Source organism: Capricornis sumatraensis, chromosome 2, assembly GCF_032405125.1.
Source record: "Capricornis sumatraensis isolate serow.1 chromosome 2, serow.2, whole genome shotgun sequence".
Taxonomy (NCBI): Eukaryota; Metazoa; Chordata; class Mammalia; order Artiodactyla; family Bovidae; genus Capricornis; species Capricornis sumatraensis.
Window position 1 is genome coordinate 62,590,520 of NC_091070.1, and position 27,543 is coordinate 62,618,062.

General features: G+C 38.0%; 1 protein-coding gene and 1 pseudogene across 1 annotated transcript in view; both read left to right on the forward strand.

The window, feature by feature from the left end:
• Positions 1-27,543, forward strand: part of MDGA2 (MAM domain containing glycosylphosphatidylinositol anchor 2) — a 921,279-nt gene that overhangs the window by 764,687 nt on the left and 129,049 nt on the right. Inside the window, exon 9 of the mRNA XM_068965010.1 lies at positions 12,670-12,939. Coding sequence (XP_068821111.1) covers positions 12,670-12,939 — 270 coding nt within the window. The remainder of the gene's footprint in view (positions 1-12,669; positions 12,940-27,543) is intronic.
• Positions 565-5,802, forward strand: LOC138073347 (14-3-3 protein epsilon-like; annotated as a pseudogene).

Here is a 27,543-nt window from a genome sequence, read left to right on the forward strand (position 1 = left end):
GACTTGCTAGGATTTGGCACATTTGAATACTTCCTGCTCTTAGAAACATATGACTACTTTAATTTTTGTAACACAACTCTCTGGATCCACATATATCTATGCTAGTTTGTGTTTATTTCTTTTAGGAACTTTTATTTTCCTCAAACTCTGTGATTATATTCAAGAGTAAATTCAAATTTGACATTCTCTATGCCTTTACTATGGGATTCCCAGGTGGTACAGTGGTAGAGAATCAACCTGCCTATATAGGAGACACATGAGACGCAGGTTCGATCCCTGGGTCTGGAAGATCCTCTGGAGTAAGAAATGCAACCCACTGCAGTATTCTTGGGTAATATATAAAACTTATTGGAGTATTCAAACTCCAATATACAGAGGAATTTGGCAGGCTACAGCCCATGGAGACACGGAGTTGGACACGACTAAGCAACTGAACACCCACAGACACACAATGCCTTTGTTTATACTTACCTTGAGATATCTTAACAACACCGTATCCTGCAGTCACTGCTCCATTCTGAAGTTTAGATCCATGGGCTTCCCAGTTGGCTCAGTGGATAAAGAATGCAGGAGATGCAAGTGACGTGGGTTTGATCCCTGAGTCAGGAAGATCCCCTGGAGGAGGAAATAACTGCCCACTCCAGTGTTCTTGACTCAAATATCCCATGGACACACCAGCCTGGTGGGCTTCACAAGACTGCATGACTGAGCATGCACACGCATTCCTCTTGGTAATATGAGGCATGCATTTCTGGGCATTAAATAGCCAAAATACTCCACAAACCCTTTCAATGCTAACAACTGAAATATTCTTAAAATATTCTGAAAGCATTAAAGTGGTTGTTAAAAATGGCATGCCAAATTTATGTGAATATAGTACAGTGAGACTACATTTGTCCTGGGGGTATTTGCTGATACAAGCAAATTTGAACTTCAGTTTTGATGGCATTTTGGGGCAAGAGGAGTAGAACTCCAAACCCAGGGTGTTTCCTGGGAAAGTGTCTATCAATAGAAGTTGGAACTCAAAAGACTTGCTCCTTAATAGCAAGGAGAGATAAGAAAACCTTCTTTCATGAACAATGCAAAGATACTGAGGAAAACATTAGAATAGGAAAGACTAGAGATCTCTTCAAGAAAACTAGAGATATCAAGGGGATATTGAAGCAAGGATGGGCACAATAAAGGACAGGAACAATGAGGACCTAACAGAAGCAGAAGCTATTAAGAAGAGGTGGCAAGAATGCACAGAACTATACAAAAAAGTCTTAATGACCAGGTTAACCACCATGGTGTGGTCACTCACCTAGAGTCAAGACATCCTGGAGTGTGAAGTTAAGTGGGCCTTAGGAAGCATTACTGCGAACAAAGGTAGTGGAGGTGATGTAATTGCAGCTGAGTTGTTTCAAATCCTAAAAGATGATGCTGTTAAAGTGCTGTACTCAATATGCCAGCAAATTTGGAAAACTCAGCAGTGGCCACAGAACTGGAAAACATCAATTTTCATTCCAGTCCCAGAGAAGGGACACACCAAAGATTGCTCAAACTACCCTACAGTTGCACTCATTTCACATGTAGCAGAGTAATGCTCAAAATCCTTCAATCTAGGTTTCAGCAGTAAGTGAACTGAGAACTTCCAGATGTACAAACTGGATATCAAAGAGAAGAACCAGAGATCAAATTGCCAATATTTGCTGGATGATAAGAAAGCAAGGGAGTTCCAGAACATCTGCTTCATTGACTGAAGTAAAACCTTTGTGTGGATCACAACCAACTGTGGAAAATTCTTAAAGAGATGGGAATACCAGACCACTTTACCTATCTCCTGAGAAATGTGTATGCAGGTCAAGAAGCAACAGTTAGAACTGGACATGGAACAACAGACTGGTTCAAAATTGAGAAAGGAATATGACAAGGCTGTATGTTGTCACCCTGCTTATTTAACTTATATGCAGAGTACACCATGTGAAGTACCAGACTGGCTGAATCACAAACTGGAATCAAGATTACTGGGAGAAATATCAACAACCTCAGACATGCAGAAGATACCACTCTAACGCAGAAAGTAAAGAGGAACTAAAGAGCCTGTTGATGAGGATGAAAGAGGAGAATGAAAAAGCTGTCTTCAAATTAAACATTGAAAAAGTAAGATCATGGCATCTGGTTCCATCACTACATGGCAAATAAAAGAGGAAAAAATGGAAGCAGTGACAGATTTTATTTTCTTGGGCTCCAGAATCACTGTAGATGATGACAGCAGCCATGAAATGGCTTTCAAGACACTTGCACCTTGAAAGGAAAGCTATGACAAACAAAGATGGTGGTTTAAAAAGCAGAAAGATGACTTTACTGACAAAGGTTCACACTGTCAAAACTATGGTTTTTCCAGTAGTCATGTATGGATGTGAGAGTTGGACCAATAAGGATGAGAGCCAAAAAATTGATGCTTTGAAATTGTGGTGCCAGAGAAGACTTCTGAGAATTCCTTGTAGAGTAAGGAGGTCAAATCAGTCAACCCAAAGGAAATCAACCCTAAATATTCATTGGAAGGACTGATGCTGAAGCTGATGCTCCAATACTTTGGCCACTTAATGGGAAGAGCCGACTCATTGAAAAAGACCCTGATGCTGAGAAAGATTGAAGGCAAAAGGAGAAGGGGGTGGCAGAGGATGAAATGGTCAGATAGAAACTCCAAATCAATGGACATGAATTTGAGCAAACTCTAGGGGATAGTGGAAGACAGAGGAGCTTGACATGTTGTAATCCATGGGGTCACAAAGAGTGTCACACAGCTTAGTCACTGAACAACAACAATATATTGATACTAAGAGCTGCCTGTGCACATGGATCTCTAGAGGAGGAAGCCATCATCTTTGCATGAAATATTCTCATAAATATTTTTAAAGGACAATGAGTAGCACAGAGTTAAAATTAACAAAGAATACACAGAAACAAGGTGCCCTGAGAGAAAGTTAAGAGAAAATCTGTCTCAACACTGTAATTAGAAATATCAGACAGTTTAAAACAATTACTTAGTTTTAAATAAAACAAAGTAATAAAAGGCAAGTCTTACTACCTTTGCAGGTAATGAAAATATACTAAAACATTGGTATTAAAGTATACCAAAGAACTACACATATTGATAATTAGTTATTAATAACTAATAACTGATGTAATAACATGATGGATGAGTTTAGCCGATTAAGCAGAGCCGGAAAAAAAAAAAATCAGTGACTGAATTAGCTCAGAGAATTTATTCATAATGCAATGCAGAAACCTCAAATGGAGCATTTGGAATTAAGATTGAGAGACATGGAAGACAGAATAAAAATGATCTTCAAGAAGGAGTATGAAGAAAAGCATACAGGGGTTATTTAAAGAGCTTACAATGAGAATTTTCCAAAACTTTCCTAGATGAAAAGTCATCAAACAGAAATCAAGAGATTTAAGAAGCCCAATATATCCAAACTAAACATAGAAAGGAGCCTATACCTAGAAACAGTTTACTGAAGCTATAGAACATCAAAACCAAAAAAGATTTGCAAAGTAGCTGGAGGAAAAAAAGGCATTCATTTCTCTTCATTTCATTCATTTCGAAGTGTGAGATATTGAGCTTACTTCTCTACAGCAATAATGGCCTTCTGAAGACAGTGGAATTATATCCTGATGTGCTGGAAAAAAATAACTACCAACATGTAATCCAATATATACAAGGAAAATGTCTTCTAAGAATGAAATTAAAAATATATTTTTAGAAAATAAAGATCAGAAAGTTCACTAAAGATAATTCTATATGATATACTTTAGGCAAAAGGAAAGGGATCATAGATTTGGAAGGTCTATAATGAAAGAAGGCATTAAGGGCAATTAAGGCTTTCCTGATAGCTCAGTTGGTAAAGAATTCTCCTACAGTGCAGGAGACCCCAGTTGGATTCCTGGGCCGGGAATATCCCCTGGAGAAGGGATGGGCTACCCACTCAAGTATTCCTGGGCTTCCCTTGTGGCTCAGCTGGTAAAGAATCCATGCATTTAGGAGACCTAGGTTCGATCCTTGGGATGGGAAGATCCCCTGGGAAGGGAAAGGCTACCCACTGCAATATTCTGGCCTGGAGAATTCCAAGGACTGTATAGTTCATGGGGTCGCAAAGCGTTGGACAGACTGAGCGACTTTCACTTAACTTACCTTACTATAAGCTAGCATATATATGGGTAATTTAAAAAATAGTACAGGTTTAAGGTTATGATAATATTCAATAAATGTAAAATCAAGACTCAGTAACACATGTCAGAATCGGATTTAAAGGAGCAACATGTTCTAAGATTCTTATTTTAAGAGGATGGTAAAGATATTGATATTTTTAGATAACTTAAGTATGTATGTTGCATGCTTTAAGACAATCAACAAAATAATAGAAACTTTTAAATTCCCAATGAATATCAGAAAAAGGGTTACAATAATGATATCATCCATTAATATAAAAAAGACAAAGAAAGGACACAAAAAAAGAGAAATTATGACATGAAAAGGAACACTTATACCCAAATATATCAGTATACTAAATGAATAAAGTGAAGTGTTCTGGGTAAAATAAAAATATTGTCAGACTTTTTTGAAAAAAATAATAGAATATAACTATGTGCTGTTTAAAAGAAGTGCTTGATTTTTGCTGCCTGGACATTGAGTGAGAGACTGAAGGTCCCAGACACTATTGCCCTGCACTTCCATCTATCACGAAAAGCCTGCCTGACCCACTGCTGTTATGGGTGATGGGAGGATCTGGTGTACCAGGCAGAGCTGGCCCAGCCAGCTGAGTGATAGGATGAAACGATGGAATCCATGAAGAAAGAAGCAGGATTGGATGTGGAGCTGACAGTTGAATAAAGAAATTTCTCATCTGTTGCACATGAAAATGCTACTGGAGCTAAGAGAGCTTCCTGGAGAATAATTGGCAGCACTGAACAGAAAGAAGAAAACAAGAGAGGTGAAGGCAAACTCAAAACGATTTGGGAATATTGGCAAATAGTTGGGGCTAAACTAATTGTTGTGACATTCTGGATGTACGGAACAAACCCCTCATTCCAGCAGCTAACACTGGCAAGTCCAAGATTTCTTATTATAAAATGAAAGGGGACTACCACAGGTATCTGGCTGAATTTGCCTCTGGAAATGAGAAAAAGGAGGCTACGGAGAATAACTTAGTGGCTTTAAAGCTCCTAGTGATATTGCAGTAACAGAACTTCCACCGACACCTACCATTTGCTTAGGTCTTGCTCTCAATTTCCCTGTATTCTACTATGAAATTCTTAATTCCCTCAAACCGTGCCTGCAGGTTGGCAAAAGCAGCTTTTGATGATGCAGTTGCAGAACTGGATATGTTGAGTGAATAAAACTATAAAAACTACATTTACCATGCAATTATTATTAAAAATGGAGAAGCCGATGGCACCCCACTCCAGTACTCTTGCCTGGAAAATCCCATGGATGGAGGAGCCTGGTGGGCTGCAGTCCATGGGGTGGTGAAGTCGTACACAACTGAGCGACTTCACTTTCACTTTTCACTTTCATGCATTGGAGAAGGAAATGGCAACCCACTCCAGTGTTGTTGCCTGGAGAATCCCAGGGGTTGGGGAGCCTGGTGGGCTACCGTCTCTGGGGTCGCACGGAGTCAGACACGACTGAAGCGACTTAGCAGTAGCAGTAGCAGTACTATGTAATAATCTGGCACTGTGGACTTCAGACATCAGGGTGATGGTGAAGAGCAGAATAAAGAAGTGCTGCAGGATGTGTAAGATGAAAATCAGTGAGACATAAAAGGCAACAAGAGAAATCACCTCTGAACACTCCACACTCCTCATCCCACCCTTCTAGGAAATCCACCAACGGTCATTGAGAACCACCAAATCTGACATTTTACCTTCAGTCTAAGAATTTAGGCTCCTGCCCTGTTTGGTTTGTTGTTGTTGTCATTTTATTTTTTGTTTTGTTTTTATTTTTTAATATAAATTTACTTATTTTAATCAGAAGTTAATTACTTTACAATATTGTATTGGTTTTGCCATACATCACCATGAATCTGCCACAGGTATACACGTGTTCCCCATCCTGAACCCCCCTCCCTCCTCCCTCCCCGTACCATCCCTCTGGGTCATCTCAGTACACCAGCCCCAAGCATCCAGTATCATGCATCGAACCTGGACTGGTGATTCGTTTCATATATGATATTATAAACTATTTTCAAAAGTTCTTACAGGCAAGAGTGAATTTCTGTGGATTTCACTGGTCCCAAGCATTAGGTTCTTTAAAACACTAACAAGACTGCATAGGAGCCTTTTCAGCATTCCTGTATTGTCTCCTGCCAGATATGGCAACAGTGCCATTAGGAATGAAAGTTACATTTGAAAACCATTTGACTTTCAGGTGATGCAAACGTGTAAGAGACAGGTAAATCACACTGTAGAGATGTGTGTGGTATCATTTTCCTTTTAACTGATCATTCAAGTTGAACTTTATGCCAGTGTTTAAAATTAATTGGATATTAGCTGGAGGTGATTAAAGGTTGTTTGGGGGGGTTGTTGTAATGGTTGTGCTATAAAAAAAAAAAAAGGATTTCAAACTCTGCTGAAATATTGCTAAAAAGCATGGTTCTAGTAACAGGTCAACAATCCTTGGCTGCTTATCCTTGCCTAATTTTACTCTCCCTTCGAAGCAAGTTATTAAAGGTAGTATGGAAAAGCCTGCATCCATGTTCAGTTCTTTCTTTCTTCTACCCTCTTCACCCTCCATTCACCAACCTGCCTCCTTTGCTAACTCAACCTCTTGTTCAATATGTGTGTCTTATAGGGAATTTGTAATACTAGATATGTATCTGACTGGGGCCACAACTACAGAATTTGTATTGTTCTTACTGATACATGGCATGGATTAACATTAAACTTAAAACAAACCTGAATTTAAATGCCAAACATTATCGCACCTCTATCCTTTATCCTTCTAAGATAAAATCTCTACTCTAAACATAAAATAAATAAAAATATAAAAATATAAGAGATGCTTGTACAATATAAGGTTACTGAAAGTGCAAAATAGTTTCAAGGGGCCAGATCTGATAGACAGAGTACCTGATGAACTATGGATGGAAGTTCATGACATTTCAAGGGGACAGAAATCAAGATCATCCTCAAGAAAAAGAAATGCAAAAAAAAACAAAACGGCTGTCTGAGGAGGCCTTACAAATAGCTGTGAAAAGAAGAGAAACCAAAAGCTATGGAGAAAAGGAAAGATATAGCCATTTGAATACAGAGTTCCAAAGAAAAGCAAGGAGACATAAGAAAGCCTTCCTCAATAATCAATGAAAAGAAATAGAAGAAAACAATAGAATGGGAAAGACTAGAGACCTCTTTAAGAAAATTAGAGATGCAAACAGAACATTTCATGCAAAGATGGGCTCGATAAAGGACAAAAATGGTATGGACCTAACAGAAGCAGAAGATATTAAGAAGAGGTGGCAAGAATATACAAAAGAACTATACAAAAAAGATCTTCACCACCCAGATAATCACGATGTTGTGATCACTCACCTAGAGCCAGACATCCTGGAATGTGAAGTCAAGTGGGCCCTAGGAAGCATCATTACAAACAAAGCTAGTGGAGGTGATGGAATTCCAGTTGAGCTAATTCAAATCCTGAAAGATGATGCTGTGAAAGTGCTGCAATCAATATGCCAGCAACATTGAAAAAATCAGTAATGGCCTCCGGACTGTACAAGGTCAGTTTGCATTCCAACCCCAAAGAAGCCAAGGTCAGTTCAGTTCAGTTCAGTTCAAATGCTCAGTCGTTTCCGACTCTTTTTGACCCCATGAATCGCAGCACGCCAGGCCTCCCTGTCCATCACCAACTCCCGGAGTTCACTTAGACTCACGTCCATCGAGTCAGTGATGCCATCCAGCCATCTCATCCTCTGTTGCCCCCTTCTCCACCTGCCCCCAATCCTTCCCAGCATCAGAGTCTTTTCCAATGAGTCAACTCTTCACATGAGGTGGCCAAAGTATTGGAGTTTCAGCTTCAACACCAGTCCTTCAAAAGAAATCCCAGGGCTGATCTCCTTCAGAATGGACTGGGTGGATCTCCTTGCAGTCCAAGGGTCTCTCAGAGTCATCTCCAACACCACAGTTCAAAAGCATCAATTCTCCAGTGCTCAGCTTTCTTCACAGTCCAACACTCACATCCATACATGACCACTGGAAAAACCATAGCCTTGACTAAACGGACCTTTGTTAGCAAAGTAATGTCTCTGCTTTTCAACATGCTATCTAGGTTGGTCATAAATTTTCTTCCAAGGAGTAAGCATCTTTAATTTCATGGCTGCAGTTTGGAGCCCCAAAATATAAAGCCTGACACTGTTTCCACTGTTTCCCCATCTATTTCCCATGAAGTGATGGGACCAGATGCCATGATCTTCGTTTTCTGAATGTTGAGCTTTAAGCCAACTTTTTTCACTCTCCACTTTCACTTTCATCAAGAGGCTTTTTAGTTCCTCTTCAATTTCTGCCATAAGGTCGGTGTCATCTGCATATCTGAGGTTATTGATATTTCTCCTGGCAATCTTAGTTCCAGCTTGTGCTTCTTCCAGCCCAGCGTTTCTCATGATGTACTCTGCATAGTTAAATGAGAAGAGTGACAATATACAGCCTTAGCACACTCTTTTTCCTATTTGGAACCAGTCTGTTGTTCCATATCCAGTTCTAACTGTTGCTTCCTGACCTGCATACATATTTCTCAAGAGGCAGGTCAAGTGGTCTGGTATTCGCAACTCTTTCAGAATTTTCCACAGTTTATTGTGATCCACACAGTCAAAGGCTTTGGTATCGTCAATAAAGCAGAAATAGATGTTTTTCTGGAACTCTCTTAACTACTGCACAATTCCTCTCATCTCACACACTAGTAAAGCTCAAAATTCTCCAAGCCAGGCTTCAGCAATACGTGAACCGTGAACTTCCAGATGTTCAAACTGGTTTTAGAAAAGGCAGAGGAATCAGAGATCAAATTGCCAACATCTGCTGGATCATGGAAAAAGTGAGAGAGTTCCAGAAAAACATGTATTTCTACTTTATTGACTATGCCAAAGCCTTTGACTGTGTGGATCACAATAAACTGTGGAAAATTCTGAAAGAGATGGGAATACCAGACCACTTGACCTGCCTCTTGAGAAATCTGTATGCAGGTCAGGAAGCAAGAGTCAGAACTGGACATAGAACAACAGACTGGTTCCAAATAGGAAAAGGAGTATGTCAAGGCTGTATATTGTCACCCTGCTTATTTAACTTCTATGCAGAGTACATCATGAGAAACACTGGACTGGAAGAAACACAAGCTGGAATCAAGATTGCCAGGAGAAATATCAGTAACCTCAGATATGCAGATGACACCACCCTTATGGCAGAAAGTGAAGAGGAACTAAAAAGCCTTCTGATGAAAGTGAAAGTGGAGAGTGAAAAAGTTGGCTTAAAGCCCGACTTTCAGAAAACAAAATCATGGCATCTGGTCCCATCACTTCATGGGAAATAGATGGGGAAACAGTGGAAATAGTGTCAGACTTCATTTTGGGGGGCTCCAAAATCACTGCAGATGGTGACTGCAGCCATGAAATTAAAAGACACTTACTCCTTTTAAGAAAAGTTATGACAAACGTGGATAGCATATTGAAAAGCAAAGACATTACTTTGCCAACAAAGGTCCGTCTAGTCAAGGCTATGGTTTTTCCTGTGGTCATGTATGGATGTGAGAGTTGGACTGTGAAGAAAGCTGAGTGTCGAAGAATTGATGCTTTTGAACTGTGGTGTTGGAGCTGACTCTTGAGAGTCTCTTGGGCTGCAAGGAGAATCAACCAGTCCATTCTGAAGGAGATCAGCCCTGGGATTTCTTTGGAAGGAATGATGCTAAAGCTGAAACTCCAGTACTTTGGCCACCTCATGCGAAGAGTTGACTCATTGGAAAAAAACTCTGATGCTGGGAGGGATTGGGGGCAGGAGGAGAAGGGGACAACAGAGGATGAGATGGCTGGATGGCACCACCAACTTGATGGCCATGAGTCTGAGTGAACTCCGGGAGTTGATGATGGACAGGTAGGCCTGGCGTGCTGTGATTCATGGGGTTGCAAAAAGTTGGACACGACTGAGCGACTGAACTGAACTGAACTGTGTAACTAACACATGCACAAATCTGACATGTCTATCAAGTTTCAAACTACCTTTCCTTTTTTCCCCATCTTCATCTCATCCCCATCATTGTCTAAGGCGTCATTTATGGTCCCATGACACTACTTTAGTTTAATTCTTTCTTTGAGTTTCTTCTCTTCGAGGTTCACACTCCTCCTATCTGCCACACAATCTTCCTAAAAGATTGGTTTACTCATAAAGCTTTCATTTAAAACTTTTTAAAGGCCTTAAATACCAACATGATGAAATTCAAAATCTATAACATGATGTTCAAGGATCCATGACAATCTCTGCTTATTTTTTTTCATTTTTATTTCCTCCCAAACTCTCATGCACCTTTTGCACACTAGTTATACTATTATAACTTATACTTCCCTGAACACTCCCTCCTCCCTGTCTCCTCCTTACCTTTGTACCTACTTATCCTCTTACCTGCAATGTCCTCTCCTGTTATTTACCCACATGACAATTTCCTACATATCCTGATAGATACAGTTCAAGTATCACATTCCTTGCCTGATCAGTCCTTATGGTGTTATTCACTTCTTCACTTTCTACCATAGAATATTTTTTTCTTCCAATTTTTAAATTAGCTATTTAAATCTTTATCTATTGTATTAAGCCATAAACTATATGCAGAGAGGATTTTTTCTTGTTCATTTTTCCTATTCTTAGCATTTGTATAAGGAAGACTCAAAAGTTAAACTTATTAATAAAATTAAAATTGATATGGTAGCTTAAACATATTTGTTGAAAGAAGCAAGAAGGGTCAGTCAGTAGACTAGTTGTGAGAAAGGAGAGCAATGCTATAAAAAATAGATGGATTAACACATAAAGAATATCAAATGGTGCATTTGGTGTGATAGTCCTAAAACCTTTTAGCATCTTCAAGGAAGGGTTTTCCGGGTAGAGCTGTCCAGCATTGATACTGTGCAACTCAGGAAGGTGTCATACACTCTAGTCAAGGATATGGTTGTGTTGCACAGAGCAGTTCTGACTGCAGAAAACCCTGATTGGTCATACCTAATTTCCTTTATTAAATGAATCATGGCATTAGATCCCAGAAAATAAGTATTATTTATTATGACCATTGGGAGTCATCATCAAGTAAAGGCCTATATTTTGCCTAACCTAAATGACGGGAGAAGTGTGTCACACATTTTGGAAATCTTTCCATCAGAAACAAAAAAATTAGGTATCTAATGTAGCAAGTTTTAATTGTATTGGGAAAAAATTCCCGATTAAGCCAAATAAATGAACCATTGCAGTGGGTTGAAATCCATATCCACCTGTAGCATAATTTTCTGTTTGCTTACACATGAATATTATAAATTGCTGTCACATTCTTTCTGACCAAATAATTTAGAAAATAAATTTATATACTTGTGTTACCCATATTATTAAATACTTGGTATCCAGAATCCTAAGGACTGAGCTTCATATGGGATAATTAGAATTTGCTTACATGAACCAGTGGCTTCATCTGCTGCAGAATTTCATGCTAATATGGATACTCTGTTTTTATACCTAGAACATCATTTGGTTGCTAACAGTATAAACCAGAGCTTCCTTGGTGACTCAGACAGTAAAGAATCTACTTTAAATGCAGGAGACATGGGTTCAATCACTGGGTCAGGAAGATCCCCTGGGAAAGGGAATCACAACCCACTCCAGTATTCTTTCCTGGAGAATTCCATCCAGAGAGCAGCCTGGTGGGCTGTAATCCCTGGGGTTGCAAAGAGTCAGACATGACTGAGTGACTAAGCACAGTGCACTGCGAACCAAACACGCTGATGACAGTTTTTTTCTGGGAAGCAGCTAGAAAGAAAAAAAAAAAAAAAAAAGCTCTTCTAGATTCAGCTGAGGCTTCCCAGGCCTCTCAGTGGTAAAGAACCTGCCTGCCAGTGCAGGAGCTACAGGAGACCTTGGTTCAATACATGGGTCTGGAAGATCTCCTGAAGGAGGACATGGCAACCTGTTGCAGTAGTCTTGCTGCGAAAATCCCATGAACAGAGGATCCTGGCAGATTACAGTCCATGATGTCATAAAGAGTCAGACATGACTGAGAGACTAATCACAGACGCACACACCTGCAAAGGCTATTTTAAGGCGATTAATCCTACTCACTGCCTACACTCAGGAATTATGTTTCCCTACCCAGGCCCTGGAGAAGGAAATGGCAACCCACTCCAGCACTCTTGCCTGGAAAATCCCATGGATGGAGGAGCGTGGCAGGCTACAGTCCACGGGGTCGCAAAGAGTTGGACACGACTGAGCGACTTCACTTTCACTTTCACCCAAGCCAAAATCTCCTAGCCTAAATATGTTCTCCTCCTATCTGATAATAGCCCTTTCCTTTGGCTAGATGTATTCTTGAAAATAGCTTCTCACAGTAAGAGTAGCCACTGGCTTATTGCCAATCACCCGTTTTATCTGTTATAATATCTTTTTCTACAGATCCTCCTGCTGTGGAACCAGCATTTCTGGAAATCCGGCAAGGACAAGACCGAAGTGTCACTATGAGCTGCAGGGTCCTAAGAGCCTATCCAATACGGGTGCTGACCTATGAGTGGCGCTTGGGCAACAAATTATTGCGGACGGGTCAGTTTGACTCTCAAGAATACACAGAATACCCAGTGAAGAGTCTTTCCAATGAAAACTATGGGGTTTATAATTGTAGCATCATAAATGAAGCTGGAGCAGGGAGATGCAGCTTTCTTGTTACAGGTAAGGTGCTAAATATTTTGCCTTTTTTTTTTTTTTTTTTAGATCATAGGATCTTAGGCTCTTGTAAGAATGAAAGCATTTTGCAAATCCATGGAGCATATTATGAACAGCTTGCCTGTTCTATTTAGAGTGTCTACTCATTTATTTTCAAGGCAAGTCTATTTCAGTAGTTAAGATAGTTTATGTGCCTATAAAATAGGACAGAAGCTTATGTGAATTTGAATAGATCTGGTGATGAGGTTGGTTATTTTGAATATCACAGTAATAAAGTGACAAATCTTAACCAGCTTTTTTTTTTAGATCAAATTGCAAATATTAACACGTATTTTTTCTGCAAGTCTAAAAGCTCTTGCAATCCATTATCTTTGCTGGTTTTAAGAGTGCTTTCTTTTTCTTGTTTATTTATTAACTCAATGTGTGGTGAATGTACATTTTATCATTGGCTTACAATTGAATCACAGATATTCAAAGGGAAATCAATATAGTTGTATTTGGTATATAATGAATTGAGAAAATTACCACCTTTGATGTCATTATATTTTACTGTATTTAAAGAGATAGTAAATCTGTGTTAAATTATATATATATATATTTATTTATTTAAATTATTTTTGTTATCTAAATCTCTTATTTTTGAGCTAGGGTTTAGGCATATCTTAAAAGAATATACTCCTTTACATTATTATTTTGTTCTAGATAAAGTTTGTTGTAACAGTTACAGTGTTTATGCTACTAAAAGAAGAAACTGGATGTTATATGTAAAGCAATCATAAAAATTATGATTAAAATGTTTCAGACTTAATTAAATCTTGTTCATTGGTAATATAAACTCTTATTAATGAGTTCTTACTCATAAGAGAATTCTCTAATATGGATTGCCTTGGGACATTTAACTTCCTGAAACAGGATATTAGGCATTAATAGGTAAAATGTAATTGACTAAGCAAAGAATATGAAGACATCCTCTCCACTGGAGCTTACCACCTCTTGGTTTTGCAATCTCTTTTATTAATGTTCAGTTGAACTTAAGTCTTTTCTACTGTAATTCTTCCAGTGAATTGTTAAAATGAAAAAATCTCTAGGACTGATACTTACATGATAATCTAATTTTTATCCCTAGGAATATTTAAAAGGGTAAAAGAATGTAATGTATTACTCTAGAGGTAATTTAAATGGCATGATATACTTTCATTCCTTATTTGTATATTCCAAAAAAATAAGAATCTTCAAAAGCAATTATTTTTCACATATTGGTACAAATGGAACACTTTACTTCCTTTCATTATCCCTCCAAAATAAAAATACCCCATAAAACTAACTAAACTCCTTTCTCCAATCCTTTCGGCTTTATACACATTCTGCTTTTCTTTGGTGACACTGTTTTCTAACTTGGACTATATTAAATTATGCACCTCTGTGAGATTTTCATTGTTCTTTATTATATGATCCAAATCCTATTTCTTGAGCTAGAAGACAAGCTGAGACTGAAAGAAACACTAGCTCCATTCTCCCATCCCAGATTCATGGGGTGCAGTAAGTAGATTTCAATAGCTGCAGAAAGGAATAAACCTGTTGTGGATTGCCCCATGGAGGGAGAGAAAATAACCCCAGGCATTAATTTGTTACCAGTGTGCATTTTTCAGTCTTCAGGTCAGCTTCATTTTTTTTCAAGATCTCCACATAAAATCTAACAAAGTTTTGAAGAAGAGAAAAGGAAATGATTGAATCCCAAATACAGTATAATTCCAGAAAATATATAAAGAAATTAATGCATCCATAGAATCAGACATCTGGAAGAAATTTTGAAAAGCCTTTTACTTTTTCTACTAAAACATAGCATAAATTAGTAGTACTATGAATTAGTATATAATATAGAATTAGTAGTAATTCCCCACAATTCAAAACTCTTTGAAGCTATGCAGAAGAGAACTAGGAAATATAATATATGCAAGGCTGCATACATTCATTGTGCATATGTTCTTACCCAAAACACCAATCGTTGAAGACAATTCTCTTTCCTTCCTTGAAGCCCAGATTAACTAAGAAACATTTAAAATTTTATCATTAGAACTATTTTACCAAATTTAAGAACAGACTTCCACTTGCTTGTTGTGAATATCATGTAGTCACCTGAAAGTGGATTTGATCTGACTGTACATCAAAATGTATAGAACTGAGCACAAAGGCAATGGCAGCCACCTGCCTATATGTGTTTTAGTTCCTGGGAAAGCTCAAAAGTTCAGGCCTGTTGTCTTCATATATATCATGAGTATGTGATGTGTGTCAGTGTTCAGGGGTAGGAGAGGAGGGTTTTCTTTACCGAGAAGTCAGACAGGGTGTGAGAATATTTTCCTGGAAAGGAAAACAAGAAAGTAAGCAAAGGTATTTTAGGAAGAATGACCCCCCCTAGCTTGTAATCCACCATCTATGTTAGGAAATATTAATTATAATATTACAAAGTACTGTGTAGTTCATTTATTTTATTTTCTAGTATTGTTACAGTGAACTGAAGCCTGGTGTTTGTTTGTTTGTTTTTGTGGTTTAAGCCTTTGTGATCTATAGCAATAAGCCAAACACCATTTTATCATATTTTTCTATTAGAGAATTTTTACAAGTTCTAGAAATAAATGTGGAATTTTAATATATTAGAATCAATCCACTTTTAAATGTGAAATTCCAAGTATATAAGTACATAGACGTAAGTATTTTTATATTAATAAATAGTTCTGTACTATTCAGCATGTCACTCCACTGGAGCATGGATTTCACTTTCTCACAGGTCCAAATGCTCCAAACTAACATTTGGAGAAAAAAAGTTTTAAATACTCCAAAATATGTAGGCACATTCATTATATTATAGATAGAAGTGAATAATATGCTGGGTTAGATCCTGGCACACAGCTTGATCCAGAAAAGAAAACCAGGAAATCTAGGATGATGAAACAGATGGCCAAGATGAATGATTAGATGGAAGGACTCTTACTGAATACCATTTCTTTATTAGGAAAAAATGAGGATAAAAGGATAGTTCAGGTGAAAATATGTAGTGGGCTGAATAGTGTCCTGTGTGTATGCTCAGTTGCTTCAGTTGTTTCAGACTCTTTGCGACCAATGGACTGTAGCCCACCTGGCTCCTCTATCTGTGGGATTCTCTAGGCAAGAATACTACAATGAGTTACCATGCCTTCCTCCATGGGATCTTCCTGACCCAGGAATCAAACCCATGTCTCTTATGTCTCCTGCATTGCCAGGCGGGTTCTTTACCACTAGTGCCAGCTAGGAAGCCCAAATAGTGTCCCTCAAGAAAGTAAATCTATGTCCTAATCCCTAAAACCTGTGAATATCACTTTACATGGTAATGCATGATTAATTTAAGGATTTTGAGACAAGCAGCTTTTCCTGGATGGTTGATGTTGGTCTTAAATGCAATGATGTGTACCTTAAAAGTAAGGCATAGGGAATTTTGAGAGAGGAGAAGGCAATGTGAGTACAGAGGCAGGGATGCAGTTAAACCAGTGTTTCGATAAACTCCTTTCTTTAAAATGCTTCAAGTTAAATAGAACTGCTTTGCCAGATATCCTCAACTCTGATACCTTACTCAGGCTAAACCCCTGCACAATAGGCATAGAAACTTCTCACAGCTCAGAAAAGTTATAAACAGTGGTTGCTTTTACCTCCTAAAGAGCTAACTGAAACAAGGCTATAACTGCTAAAGCCTGGGAGGAAAAGCACCTTGGGAGGTTGCATCGCCCCCTGCATCTGTCACTGATGTTGGTTTAAGCTATACATTGGTAAAGACCCCTAAGGAATGCTTCAAGATTGAAATGTTATGCCTATTATATAATAAAGTGAAGATAAGATGTCTGCAGCTGCTTGATTACATAGGATAACAGATGAGAGAATCTGTTGGTAGATTCTGTTGAAATGCCCAGGTTTAATGAAGATCCACTTTGACTTTCTTGAATATGAAAAACTAGGCTATCTGAATTAAAATGCATAGCAACCCACTCCAGTATTCTTGCCTGGGACATCCCATGAATAAAGGAGACTGACAGGCTATACAGTTCATGGGGTTGCAAAGAGTCGGACATAACTTAGTAACTAAACAATAATGACAACAATTGATTTATAAAATTTTAAATTACCTATGTCTTTTAAATTATTTAGTGATTGAGATGGTAGTTCTAAACTATCCCATAAGCATATTTCTTTCCTTTAACAAATTTGTTTCTGACAATATGTATCTATTGAAATTTTATGGATGTTAGTAAATTAAGACTTAAAAGCAGATTGGACAAGGAAATGAATCACTTGAATAAAATGTGGAAGCTTTCATGTGACAGTATATACATGGGTACTTATTAAACTATATTTTAAGTCAGTCAAAGTAAAAGCAGAATAACATGGTTGTCAATTATAGCCCAGGAGCAAAAACAAAATGTCTTTATAACTTCCAGAGGGTATATATACACAGTTACATATGCTAAAACTTGTGAATCATTGAAGATTCAATCAATGAAGACAGTTTTAAATTCTATTAAATGAAAAATACTAAAACAGTGGTGTTCTTTTCAACAGGTAACATTAGGTATACTACTAAAAATTTTCATTGCATAACTACAAATTATAATTTAGCATGTAACAACTATTATTTTCCCTACTGAATTTCTTTGCAATCTGACAAATATTTAAGTTATTTACTATGTACCTACTGACTGTCAGGTACTAGATTATATCAGAAGTAAAACAATGAATATCCTTGTCTCAAAATCTTTCCCCTAGCATGTATATTTCTGAGTCTTGTCATTTTTATATTTTCATAGTACTCTGTAGCCACCATTTTCTTTTTAACCCTATTGCTCCTGTTAGCCTTATATTCTCTTATCTAAGATATTATGTCCTCTATATCTATTTTAACTGCTAGCTGAATTTTTAATCTTTATCTCTTTCAATCTATTTTCTATACTACTAGGCTTTATTTTTCCAGAAAATAGATCTTATTCTTAGTAATAAATGTTTGTGGCTTATAGGTAAAATGCAAACTCATTTTCATGGATCTTTAAACCATTCATTAATATCCTTTAAAAAGTTTATTGTTTCTCCTTCAATCCTATCAATTACTTTAAATTCCAGTCAAACTAGATTCTGCTGCCATCTGCTAAGTTACATAATTTCAGGACTCTGTGCCTTGTTCACATGATACTTTGTTCTAAAATACTAGCTCTTTGTGTATTCCTCTACTAGAGTTGTGATGACTTTTTTTTTACCTTTAAAAGGATTATATTGACCTTTACTCTACAGCCAAATATAGAAATGTAGGCTGTAATAATATATTATTTTACAATTTACAAATAAATTATATATGTTAATATTTATTGAGTATCTGAAAGTATCCGTAAAACTCCGAGTATGGCATCACCAACCGAATGCACATGAATTTGAGCAAACTCCAGGAGATAGTAAAAGACAGAGGAGGCTGGTGTGCTGCAGTCCTTGAGATCACGAAGAGTCAGACTTAGGGAATGAACAATGAAACCAAGATTTAAACAGAATAGAAAATTATTTCATTAAGGTTAAAACCTTGAAGTATTATTTCAGAAACTAACGTAGTAGCTCTGTCCCACGAAGTCCTCAGGGGTCCAGGTTTCTTCCATCTTTCTACTTGACCGTCATCCGTAGATGGCACATCTCATAGCTTTAACAGCTACTTAAGTGGCTACATCTTCTACTAGCATCTTCTAGCATGTAGAATATGCTTCTACATCTCAGCATATTCCTTCTCCCCCACCACCTCTTTTTAATGATGCTACCCAGTAGTGTTTTTTTTATTATTATTATATTTATCTTTTCTGCTTACATCTCATTGTTCACTTGCTCAGTCTTGTCTAACTCTTTGTGATCCATTGACTGTAGCCCATGAGGCTCCTCTGTGCATGGGATTCTCCAGACAAGAATACTGGAATGGATTGCCATTTTCTTCTCCATCGCATCTCATTCAGTTCAGTTCCGTTCGGTAGTTCAGTCTTGTCCGACTCTTTGCAACCCCATGAACTGCAGCATGCCAGGCCTCTCGGTCCATCACCAACTCCCAGAGTCCACCCAAACCCATGTCCATTGAGTCAGTGATGCCATCCAACCATCTCATCCTCTGTTGTCCCCTTATCCTCCTGCCCTCAATCTTTCCCAGCATCAGTGTCTTTTCCAATGAGTCAGCTCTTTGTATTAGGTGGCCAAAGGATTGGAGTTTCAGCTTCAACATCAGTCCTTCCAATGAACGCCCAGGATTGATCCCCTTTAGGTTGGACTGGTTGGATCTCCTTGCAGTCCAAGGGACTGTCAAGACTCTTCTCCAACACCACAGTTCAAAAGCATCAATTCTTCAGCACTCAGCTTTCTTTATAGTCCAACTCTCACATCCATACATGACCACTGGAAAAACCATAGCCTTGACTAGACGGACCTTTGTTGGCAAAGTAATGTTTTTGCTTTTTAATATTTTGTCTAGGTTGGTCAGAAAAATAAAGTCAGCCACTGTTTCCACTGTTTCCCCATCTATTTGCCGTGAAGTGATGGGACCGGACACCATGATCTTAGTTTTCTGAATGTTGAGCTTTAAGCTAAATTTTTCACTCTCCTCTTTCACTTTCATCAAGAGGCTCTTTAGTTCTTCACTCATTGGAGGCAACTTAATCATAGTGTAATAACTGCTATAAAAACTGTGGGTATATATTTTGTTCTAGAAAGATTAGGTAACACACATACACACACACATATATATACATGAGCTATATATATATATATATTTTTTAAACTTGTCTTTAGTGAAACTATTTCATGAAATAAAACTGAGCTTGACAAGGAAACCTTAGGATCTCTGGTTTTATCTCTGTAATTCTTAACACCATCATTGATCATCAGAATCTTCTCCCAGGGGCCATGGTCATTCAGGTTTAGAATATTTTTTAATTGGTTTAATACAGATTCTTGAGAGTTTTTAAGCTCTGGGAGATGGTGAAGGACAGAGAGGTCTGGTGTGCTGCGGTCCAATGGGTGACAAAGAGTTGGGCATGACTAAGCAACTGAAAACAGAGTTTTACTGGGAAACAATGTAATTGAGAATACCATGTTAGTTACTTATTACAGTACAACCAACTGGTACAAACTTAGCATCTTTAAACAGCATACATTTATATCTCAAAATTTCTATGGGTCAGGAGTACAAGGATCACTTAGCTAGATCCTGTCTTTTGGCTCTCACAAGACTGCAATCCGAATGTTTGTGAGATTTTCTTATCTGGAGGCTCAACTCATGTAAGAAGTTGAATCACTTCCAGACTTATTAAGGTTAGTAAAAGATTTAACACTCTAAAGGTTGCATGGTAGAAGACCCTAGGATTTTGCTAGTTGTTGAGTGAAGACCACTCTTATGTATTAGGAGATTTCTGCAGGTCCTAGAGGTCACCTGTAATTCTTTGTCATGTGGGCTTTTCCAGCATGGCTACTTCACTTATCAAGCTGTGAAGAAGAATCTCTAGCTCCAGTCTGTTAAGATGGAATCTTAAATGTGTTCCTACGTGCTCAGTCATGTAGAGCACAGTTCTTTGTGACCCTATGGACTGTAAACTGCCAGGTTTCTCTGTCCATGGGATTTTTCAGATAAGAATACAGTAGTGGGTTGCCAGTTCCTCCTCTAGGGGATCTTCCTGACCTAGGGGTCCAGGGAACCCACTTCTCCTGTATCTCTTGCATTGGCAAGTGAACTCTTTACCATTAAACCACCTGGGGAGCCCCAGAATCTTATATAACATAACCTAATTACCAAAGGAACATTGCATTAAAATTATTTGCCACACTCAAAAGGAGCATATTATATACAAAGATATGAAAAGCAGAAGTAGAAATCACGGGAGTTCCCTTAGGTTCAGTCTGTCGCATAATATCAACTTTTCTGTCTGCTAGGAATACTCTAAACACAACCTATGTATCAAACTGCTTTATCTATGGCAATATTTAAAGAAATCTCTCATAGTTTACTCCCTTGTCAATAAACATGGCAAATAGGATTTTACCAACAAAAATTTGCTTGTGACTGTTGCTTTCACCTCTAATTTGGAAGTATATTGTGGTGGGATTGTTCATCCTCTAATTTTCAATTGATATATTACAATATTCAGATTGACATTTTGGGATTACTCTTTTCTCCATATTCAGCACCAGCAGATCAAACAAATAAAAAATTAAATAGATCCTACAGAACAAATAAAGCAAGAGTGAGACATTTCTTTGAAAGGAAGTACATACTATCATTCTGAATGTAAAGAAATCCAGAATGAATGAGAACTGTAATGTGCCTAAGACAGGACATTGGATTATTTTTAGCATTATTTAGTTCTAAATAATGAAAAGGATGAAATAACAACCAAATCACAATTGACTCCAAGTCAACATGTTTTATTCTTGTTTTCCAAAGTCAGATTGAGTTATATAGTAATGAGATATAAAATATATTTTATTTTCTTGCAATGTATATGTTTGCATTATTCAGCTGAATACTTGTTTGTTAAGTCTAAACATGAACAGCTCAACACTATGGAAAAATCATTAGAACTACCAGAAATAAGAGAAATGAACTGATGCAAAAGTATGTAATAAAACTCACTGTGATAACTCTAAGAGGCAAAAAACATCAATGTCAAATCAAATATTTGGGGGGCTAGAATTATGTTAAATTTATTACAATTTACTTATGATGATAGTAGATAGTCTAATGGATCCCAGTGTTTTTGTCAGCCTTATGAATTACAATTGTGTGAAAACTATAGAGCAGAAAATTCATTATATGTGGTAACAACTCAGTGTATTCTATGTTGTATAAACTGATTCCACTAATATTCTTTTTATTCGGACAATTCTGCTATGTGTGTAGAAGTGGTATCACCTTTTTATGATGAGTAAGCTAATAGAGGTTAAGGAAACCAAAAATAAAATATGTATCTTCTGACTGCAAATCAAGTTCTTTGTGACACACTTCAGTGACTGTTTATTAGTGACTCTAAAGAAGTTGAATTTTTGGATAATTAAGCCAGATCAAATGTAGGTCCTGCCGCTGCTTAATTGTTCTAGTCATGTCCAACTCAATGCAACCCTATGGACTGTAGCCCACCAGACTCCTCTGTCCTTGGAATTCTCCAGGCAAGACTACTGGAGTGGGTTGCCATGCCTTCCTCTAGGGGATCTTCCCAACACAGGGATCAATCCCAAGTCTCCCGCATTGCAACGCACATTTTTTACCACTGAGCTACTGGAGAAGCCCCAAAATATAGGTGAGTCCATGCTAACTCTGAAAAGGTAGAAATAAAAATGTAAATATCAGTTAAGGAAATTAATACTATCATTTAGCAAACATTTTACCAAACTCTTTACTTTAATATTGAATCTAACTTCCCTGGTGGCTCAAATGGTAAAGTGTCTGCCTACAATGTGGGAGGCCTGGGTTCAATTCCTGGGTTGGGAAGATCTCCTGGAAAAGGAAATGGCACCCCACTCCAGTATTCTTGCTTGGAAAATCCCATGGATGGAGGAACCTGGTAGGCCACAGTCAATGGGTCAGACACGACTCAGTGACTTCACTTTCACTTTTCTCTCTAACTTATACTTTATTTTAGACACCAGAGCAGAAAACGCTGATTAAAGAAAAGGTCATAGGAATTTCTGTTGATTTCATTCTAGTCCTTTCCTGAGGATTGGGCTGCACAGATAAAGTGAAACCATTGAGACTTGGCACACTCTGCTCTTTCAGATTCAGGACAGAAAAGTGATCAGTTCAGTTCAGTCACCCAGTCATGTCTGACTCTTTGCCACCCCATGGACTGCAGTGTGCCAAAATGCCCTGTCCATCACCAACTCCAAGAGCTTGCTCAAATTCATGTTCATTGAGTCAGTGATGCCATCCAACCATCTTATCCTCTGTTGTCCCCTTCTCTTCCCACCTTCTATCCTTCCCAGCATCAGGGTCTTTTCTAATGAGTCAGCTCTGTGCATCAAGTTGCCAAAGTATTGGAGTTTCAGCTTCAGCATCAGTCTTTCAATAAATATTCAGGATTGATTTCTTTTAAGATTGACTAGTTTGATCTCCTTGCAGCCCAAGAGACTCTCAAGAGTCTTATCCAACACCATAGTTCAAAAGCATCAATTCTTCGGTGCTCAGCTTTCTTTATAGTCCGACTCTCACATCCATACATGACTACTGGAAAAACCATAAATTTGACTAGACAGACCTTTGTCCACAAAGTAACATCTCTGCTTTTTAATATGCTGTATAGGTTAGTCATAGTTATTCTTCCAAGGAGCAAGTGTCTTTTCATTTCATGGCTGCAGTCACCATATGCAGTGATTTTGGAGCCCCCCGAAATAAAGCCTCTTGCTGTTTACATTGTTTCCCCATCATTTGCCATGAAGTGACATAGAGTTCAAGAAGTGCTGGAGAAAGCTAGAGTTTTCCGCTCATAAAAGAAGATATACCTTCTTAAAATTCCAAACTTCCTGCTGAGATATCAGAATGATTAAGCCTTAGGAATAAGGACCATGCTTAAGAATAAAGGCTTATTCTAGATACTCCAGAACAAAGACTAACTCCAAGCCCTGATAAGATCCATAAGGAAGTGGAATTTGGAAGTAGAGTTCCACCAATATAGATGAGCAAGACTCTACATTCTCTGTGCAGCTTATCCAAATAAAATAAAAAGGCAGAATACAAAAGTGTAAGGTGGTCAGCAGGTAACTGATTTACTTATTAGAATAAATACTGACATTCTTCAGAAGTAAAGGGCATAGTCCAGTTATCTGTATTATATAGAATATATTACAGAGGAATAATGAAATTAAAAGACGCTTACTCCTTGGAAGGAAAGTTATGACCAACTTAGATAGCATATTCAAAAGCAGAGACATTACTTTGCCAACAAAGTTCGGTCTGGTCAAGGCTATGGTTTTTCCAGTGGTCATGTATGGGTGTGAGAGTTGGACTATGAAGAAAGCTGAGTGCCGAAGAATTGATGCTTTTGAAGTGTGGTGTTGGAGAAGACTCTTGAGAGTCCCTTGGACTGCAAGGAGATCCAACCAGTCCATTCTGAAGGAGATCAGCCCTGGGTGTTCTTTGGAGGAATGATGCTAAAGCTGAAACTCCAGTACTTTGGCCATCTCATGCAAAGAGTTGACTCATTGTAAAAGACTCTGATGCTGGGAGGCATTTGGGGCAGGAGGAGAAGGGGACAACAGAGGATGAGATGGCTGGATGGCATCACTGACTCAATGGACGTGAGTCTGAGTGAACTCCGGGAGTTGGTGATGGACAGGGAGGCCTGGTGTGCTGTGATTCATGGGATCACAAAGAGTCAGACCTGACTGAGCGACTGAACTGAACTGAATGTGGTAATAATTACTAAAATTGCTCAATAAATAATAAGTTATCTTACATGCAAAGAAAATAGGTAAATATTGTCCGTAGTCAAGAATAACAGTGGTCTTTAAAAACTAACCCTGAGCTAACCCAGATGCATATATCAAAACCTAGCTATTACGATAATATCTAAGTATTAAAGGAAAATATGTTCAAAGGTTTAAAGATAAATGCAGTATTTATGAGCAAGTGGATAAGAAATTTCAGCAGAACCGAAAATGTCCTCTAAAAACAAAACAAATGCAAATTCTTTAAGTAAAATAGAAGTGCAAAAATGTTCATAGATGGAATAAACAACATATTGGAAAAGGTAGAAGGGTCAGTGAAATCGAAGGCAAATTAAATGAGCTGAGACAACCTTATAGATAGAAAAATGAATGAAGACTAAAGAAAAGAGACCAAAGGCCATGGTAGATAATAAAAAATGGTCTTAGATAATTGCAATTGAAGTTCTAGAAGAGATTGAGAGTGAGACCAAAAAAAAATTTTTTCAAACCCATAAATTTCAAGTATATCATGGAACACAAAGCAATAAAAAATGTAAATAAAATCACTTCTAAGGACATCATAATCCAATTGCAGAAAACCAAAGACAGAAAAATTTCAAAGCAGCCAGAATAAAACTGATATCTTGAAGATATGCATAATCTTCAGTTCAGTTCAGTTCAGTTGCTCAGTCGTGTCCGACTCTTTGTGACCCCATGAATTGCAGCATGCCAGGCCTCCCTGTCCATCACCAACTCCCGGAGTTCACTCAGATTCACGTCCATCGAGTCAGTGATGCCATCCAGCCATCTCATCCTCTGTTGTCCCCTTCTCCTCCTGCCCCCAATCCCTCCCAGCATCAAAGTCTTTTCCAATGAGTCAACTCTTTGCATGAGGTGGCCAAAGTACTGGAGTTTCAGCTTTAGCATCATTCCTTCCAAAGAACACCCAGGGCTGATCTCCTTCAGAAGGGACTGGGTGGATCTCCTTGCAGTCCAAGGCACTCTCAAGTGCCAACACCACAGTTCAGAAGCATCAATTCTTCAGTGCTCAGCCTTCTTCACAGTTCAACTCTCACATCCATACATGACTACTGGAAAGACCATAGCCTTGACTAGACGGACCTTAGTTGGCAAAGTAATGTCTCTGCTTTTGAATATGCTATCTAGGTTAATCATAACTTTTCTTAAAAGAAGTAAGCGTCTTTTAATTTCATGGCTGCAGGCACCATCTGCAGTGACTTTGCAGCCCAAAAAAATGAAGTCTGACACTTTTCCACTGTTTCCCCGTCTATTTGCCATGAAGTGATGGGACCAGATGCCATGATTTTGTTTTCTGAATGTTGAGCTGTAAGCCAAATTTTTCACTCTCCATTTTCACTTTCATCAAGAGGCTTTTTAGTTCCTCTTCACTTTCTGCCATAAGGGTAGTATCATCTGCATATCTGAGGTTATTGACATTTCTCCTGGCAATCTTGATTCCAGCTTGTGTTTCTTCCAGTCCTGTATAGTTACCCTCTTGTTAGAAACAATGTTTGCTAGAGGACAATGAAACAATTTAAACCTTTAAACCTCTTAGAAATATTGTCAGTTCATAATTTTATTTCCAGTGAAAACATGCTTTGAAATAGTTAAATATTTTTTTTTTCTGTAAAATAGAAGCTAGAGAATTAGTAGTCAATAAAACTGCACCACAAAATATGCCAAAGTATATTCTTCACACCAAAAGGAAAAGTTATCAGTGGAAACCAGGATAGCACAGAGAAATAATCTTTTTTCCTGTGTTTTCTTCTGTGAGTTTTATGTTTTCAGATCTTATGTTCAAATCTTTAATTTATTATGAGTTAAATTTTGTGTGTACTGAAAGAAAGGCAAGGATCCAATTTCATTCATTTTGACAAGGGTCCAATATATCATTCTTGAATGCAGATATCTAGTTTTTTCAACATCATTTTTTCGAAAGACTGTGCTTTCTCCATTGTATATTGTTGGTATCCTTGATGAAGACCAGTTGAGCACATATGAGTAAGTTTATTTCTGGGCTCTTACACACACACAGACACACACATGAACACAAGGAAACCTTTGTTTATTACCTGGATTGTGGTGATAGCAACACAAGGTGTACATATGTCTAAATTTACCAAATTGTATTCTGTTAATTATGTGCAGTTGTTTTATATACCATTTATACCTCAATAAAGCTGGGTAAAAAAAAAATGGAATGATGTTCAGATCCAGTAAATAGGTAGGTAAAGATAAAAGATTGTTTGTTTTTTTGTTTTTGTAATTTCCTTAATAAACAGCTGCACAAGAAATGGTCAGAATATTACAGCTGAGGGCCTGACAACTGTTTTTATAGATAAAGGTTAACTGGAACATAGCTTTACTCATTTGCTTATATATTGTCTGTGACTCCATTCATGCTGCAACAGGAGAGGTGAACAGTTGTAACAACAACCACAAGACTCATAGCCTAAAATATTTACCATATAGCTCATTGAGGAAAAGCCTGTCAATGCTTGGTTTGAAGCAAAAACAACATTATAAGTTTGGGTTTACAATATCTTTTCAACTGAAATATTACAACAATAGCATAAATGATGAGGTTAATTTGAGTTACATTGTTCTAAGTTTATATTAGTTGTGAAATGGGAACTGAGAAGCCAATGGGACCTCAGAGAGGCATGAAATATGAAGTATGATATATTAAGTGATACCATATTGACTGTAAATGGAATCAGTAAGTTAAATTTGCATAGTTTTTGCCGTATCAGTTCAGTTCAGTCGCTCAGTCATGTCCGACTCTTTGCGACTCCATGAATCACAGGACACCAGGACTCCCTGTCCATCACCAACTCCCGGAGTTCACTTAGACTCATGTCCATCGAGTCAGTGATGCCATCCAGCCATCTCATCCTCTGTCGTCCCCTTCTCCTCCTGCCCCCAATCCCTCCCAGCATCAGAGTCTTTTCCAATGAGTCAACTCTTCGCATGAGGTGGCCAAAGTACTGGAGCTTCAGCTTTAGCACCATTCCTTCCAAAGAAATCCCATGGCTGATCTTCAGAATGGACTGGTTGGATCTCCTTGCAGTCCAAGGGACTCTCAAGAGTCTTCTCCAACACCACAGTTCAAAAGCATCGGTTCTTCAGCACTCAGCT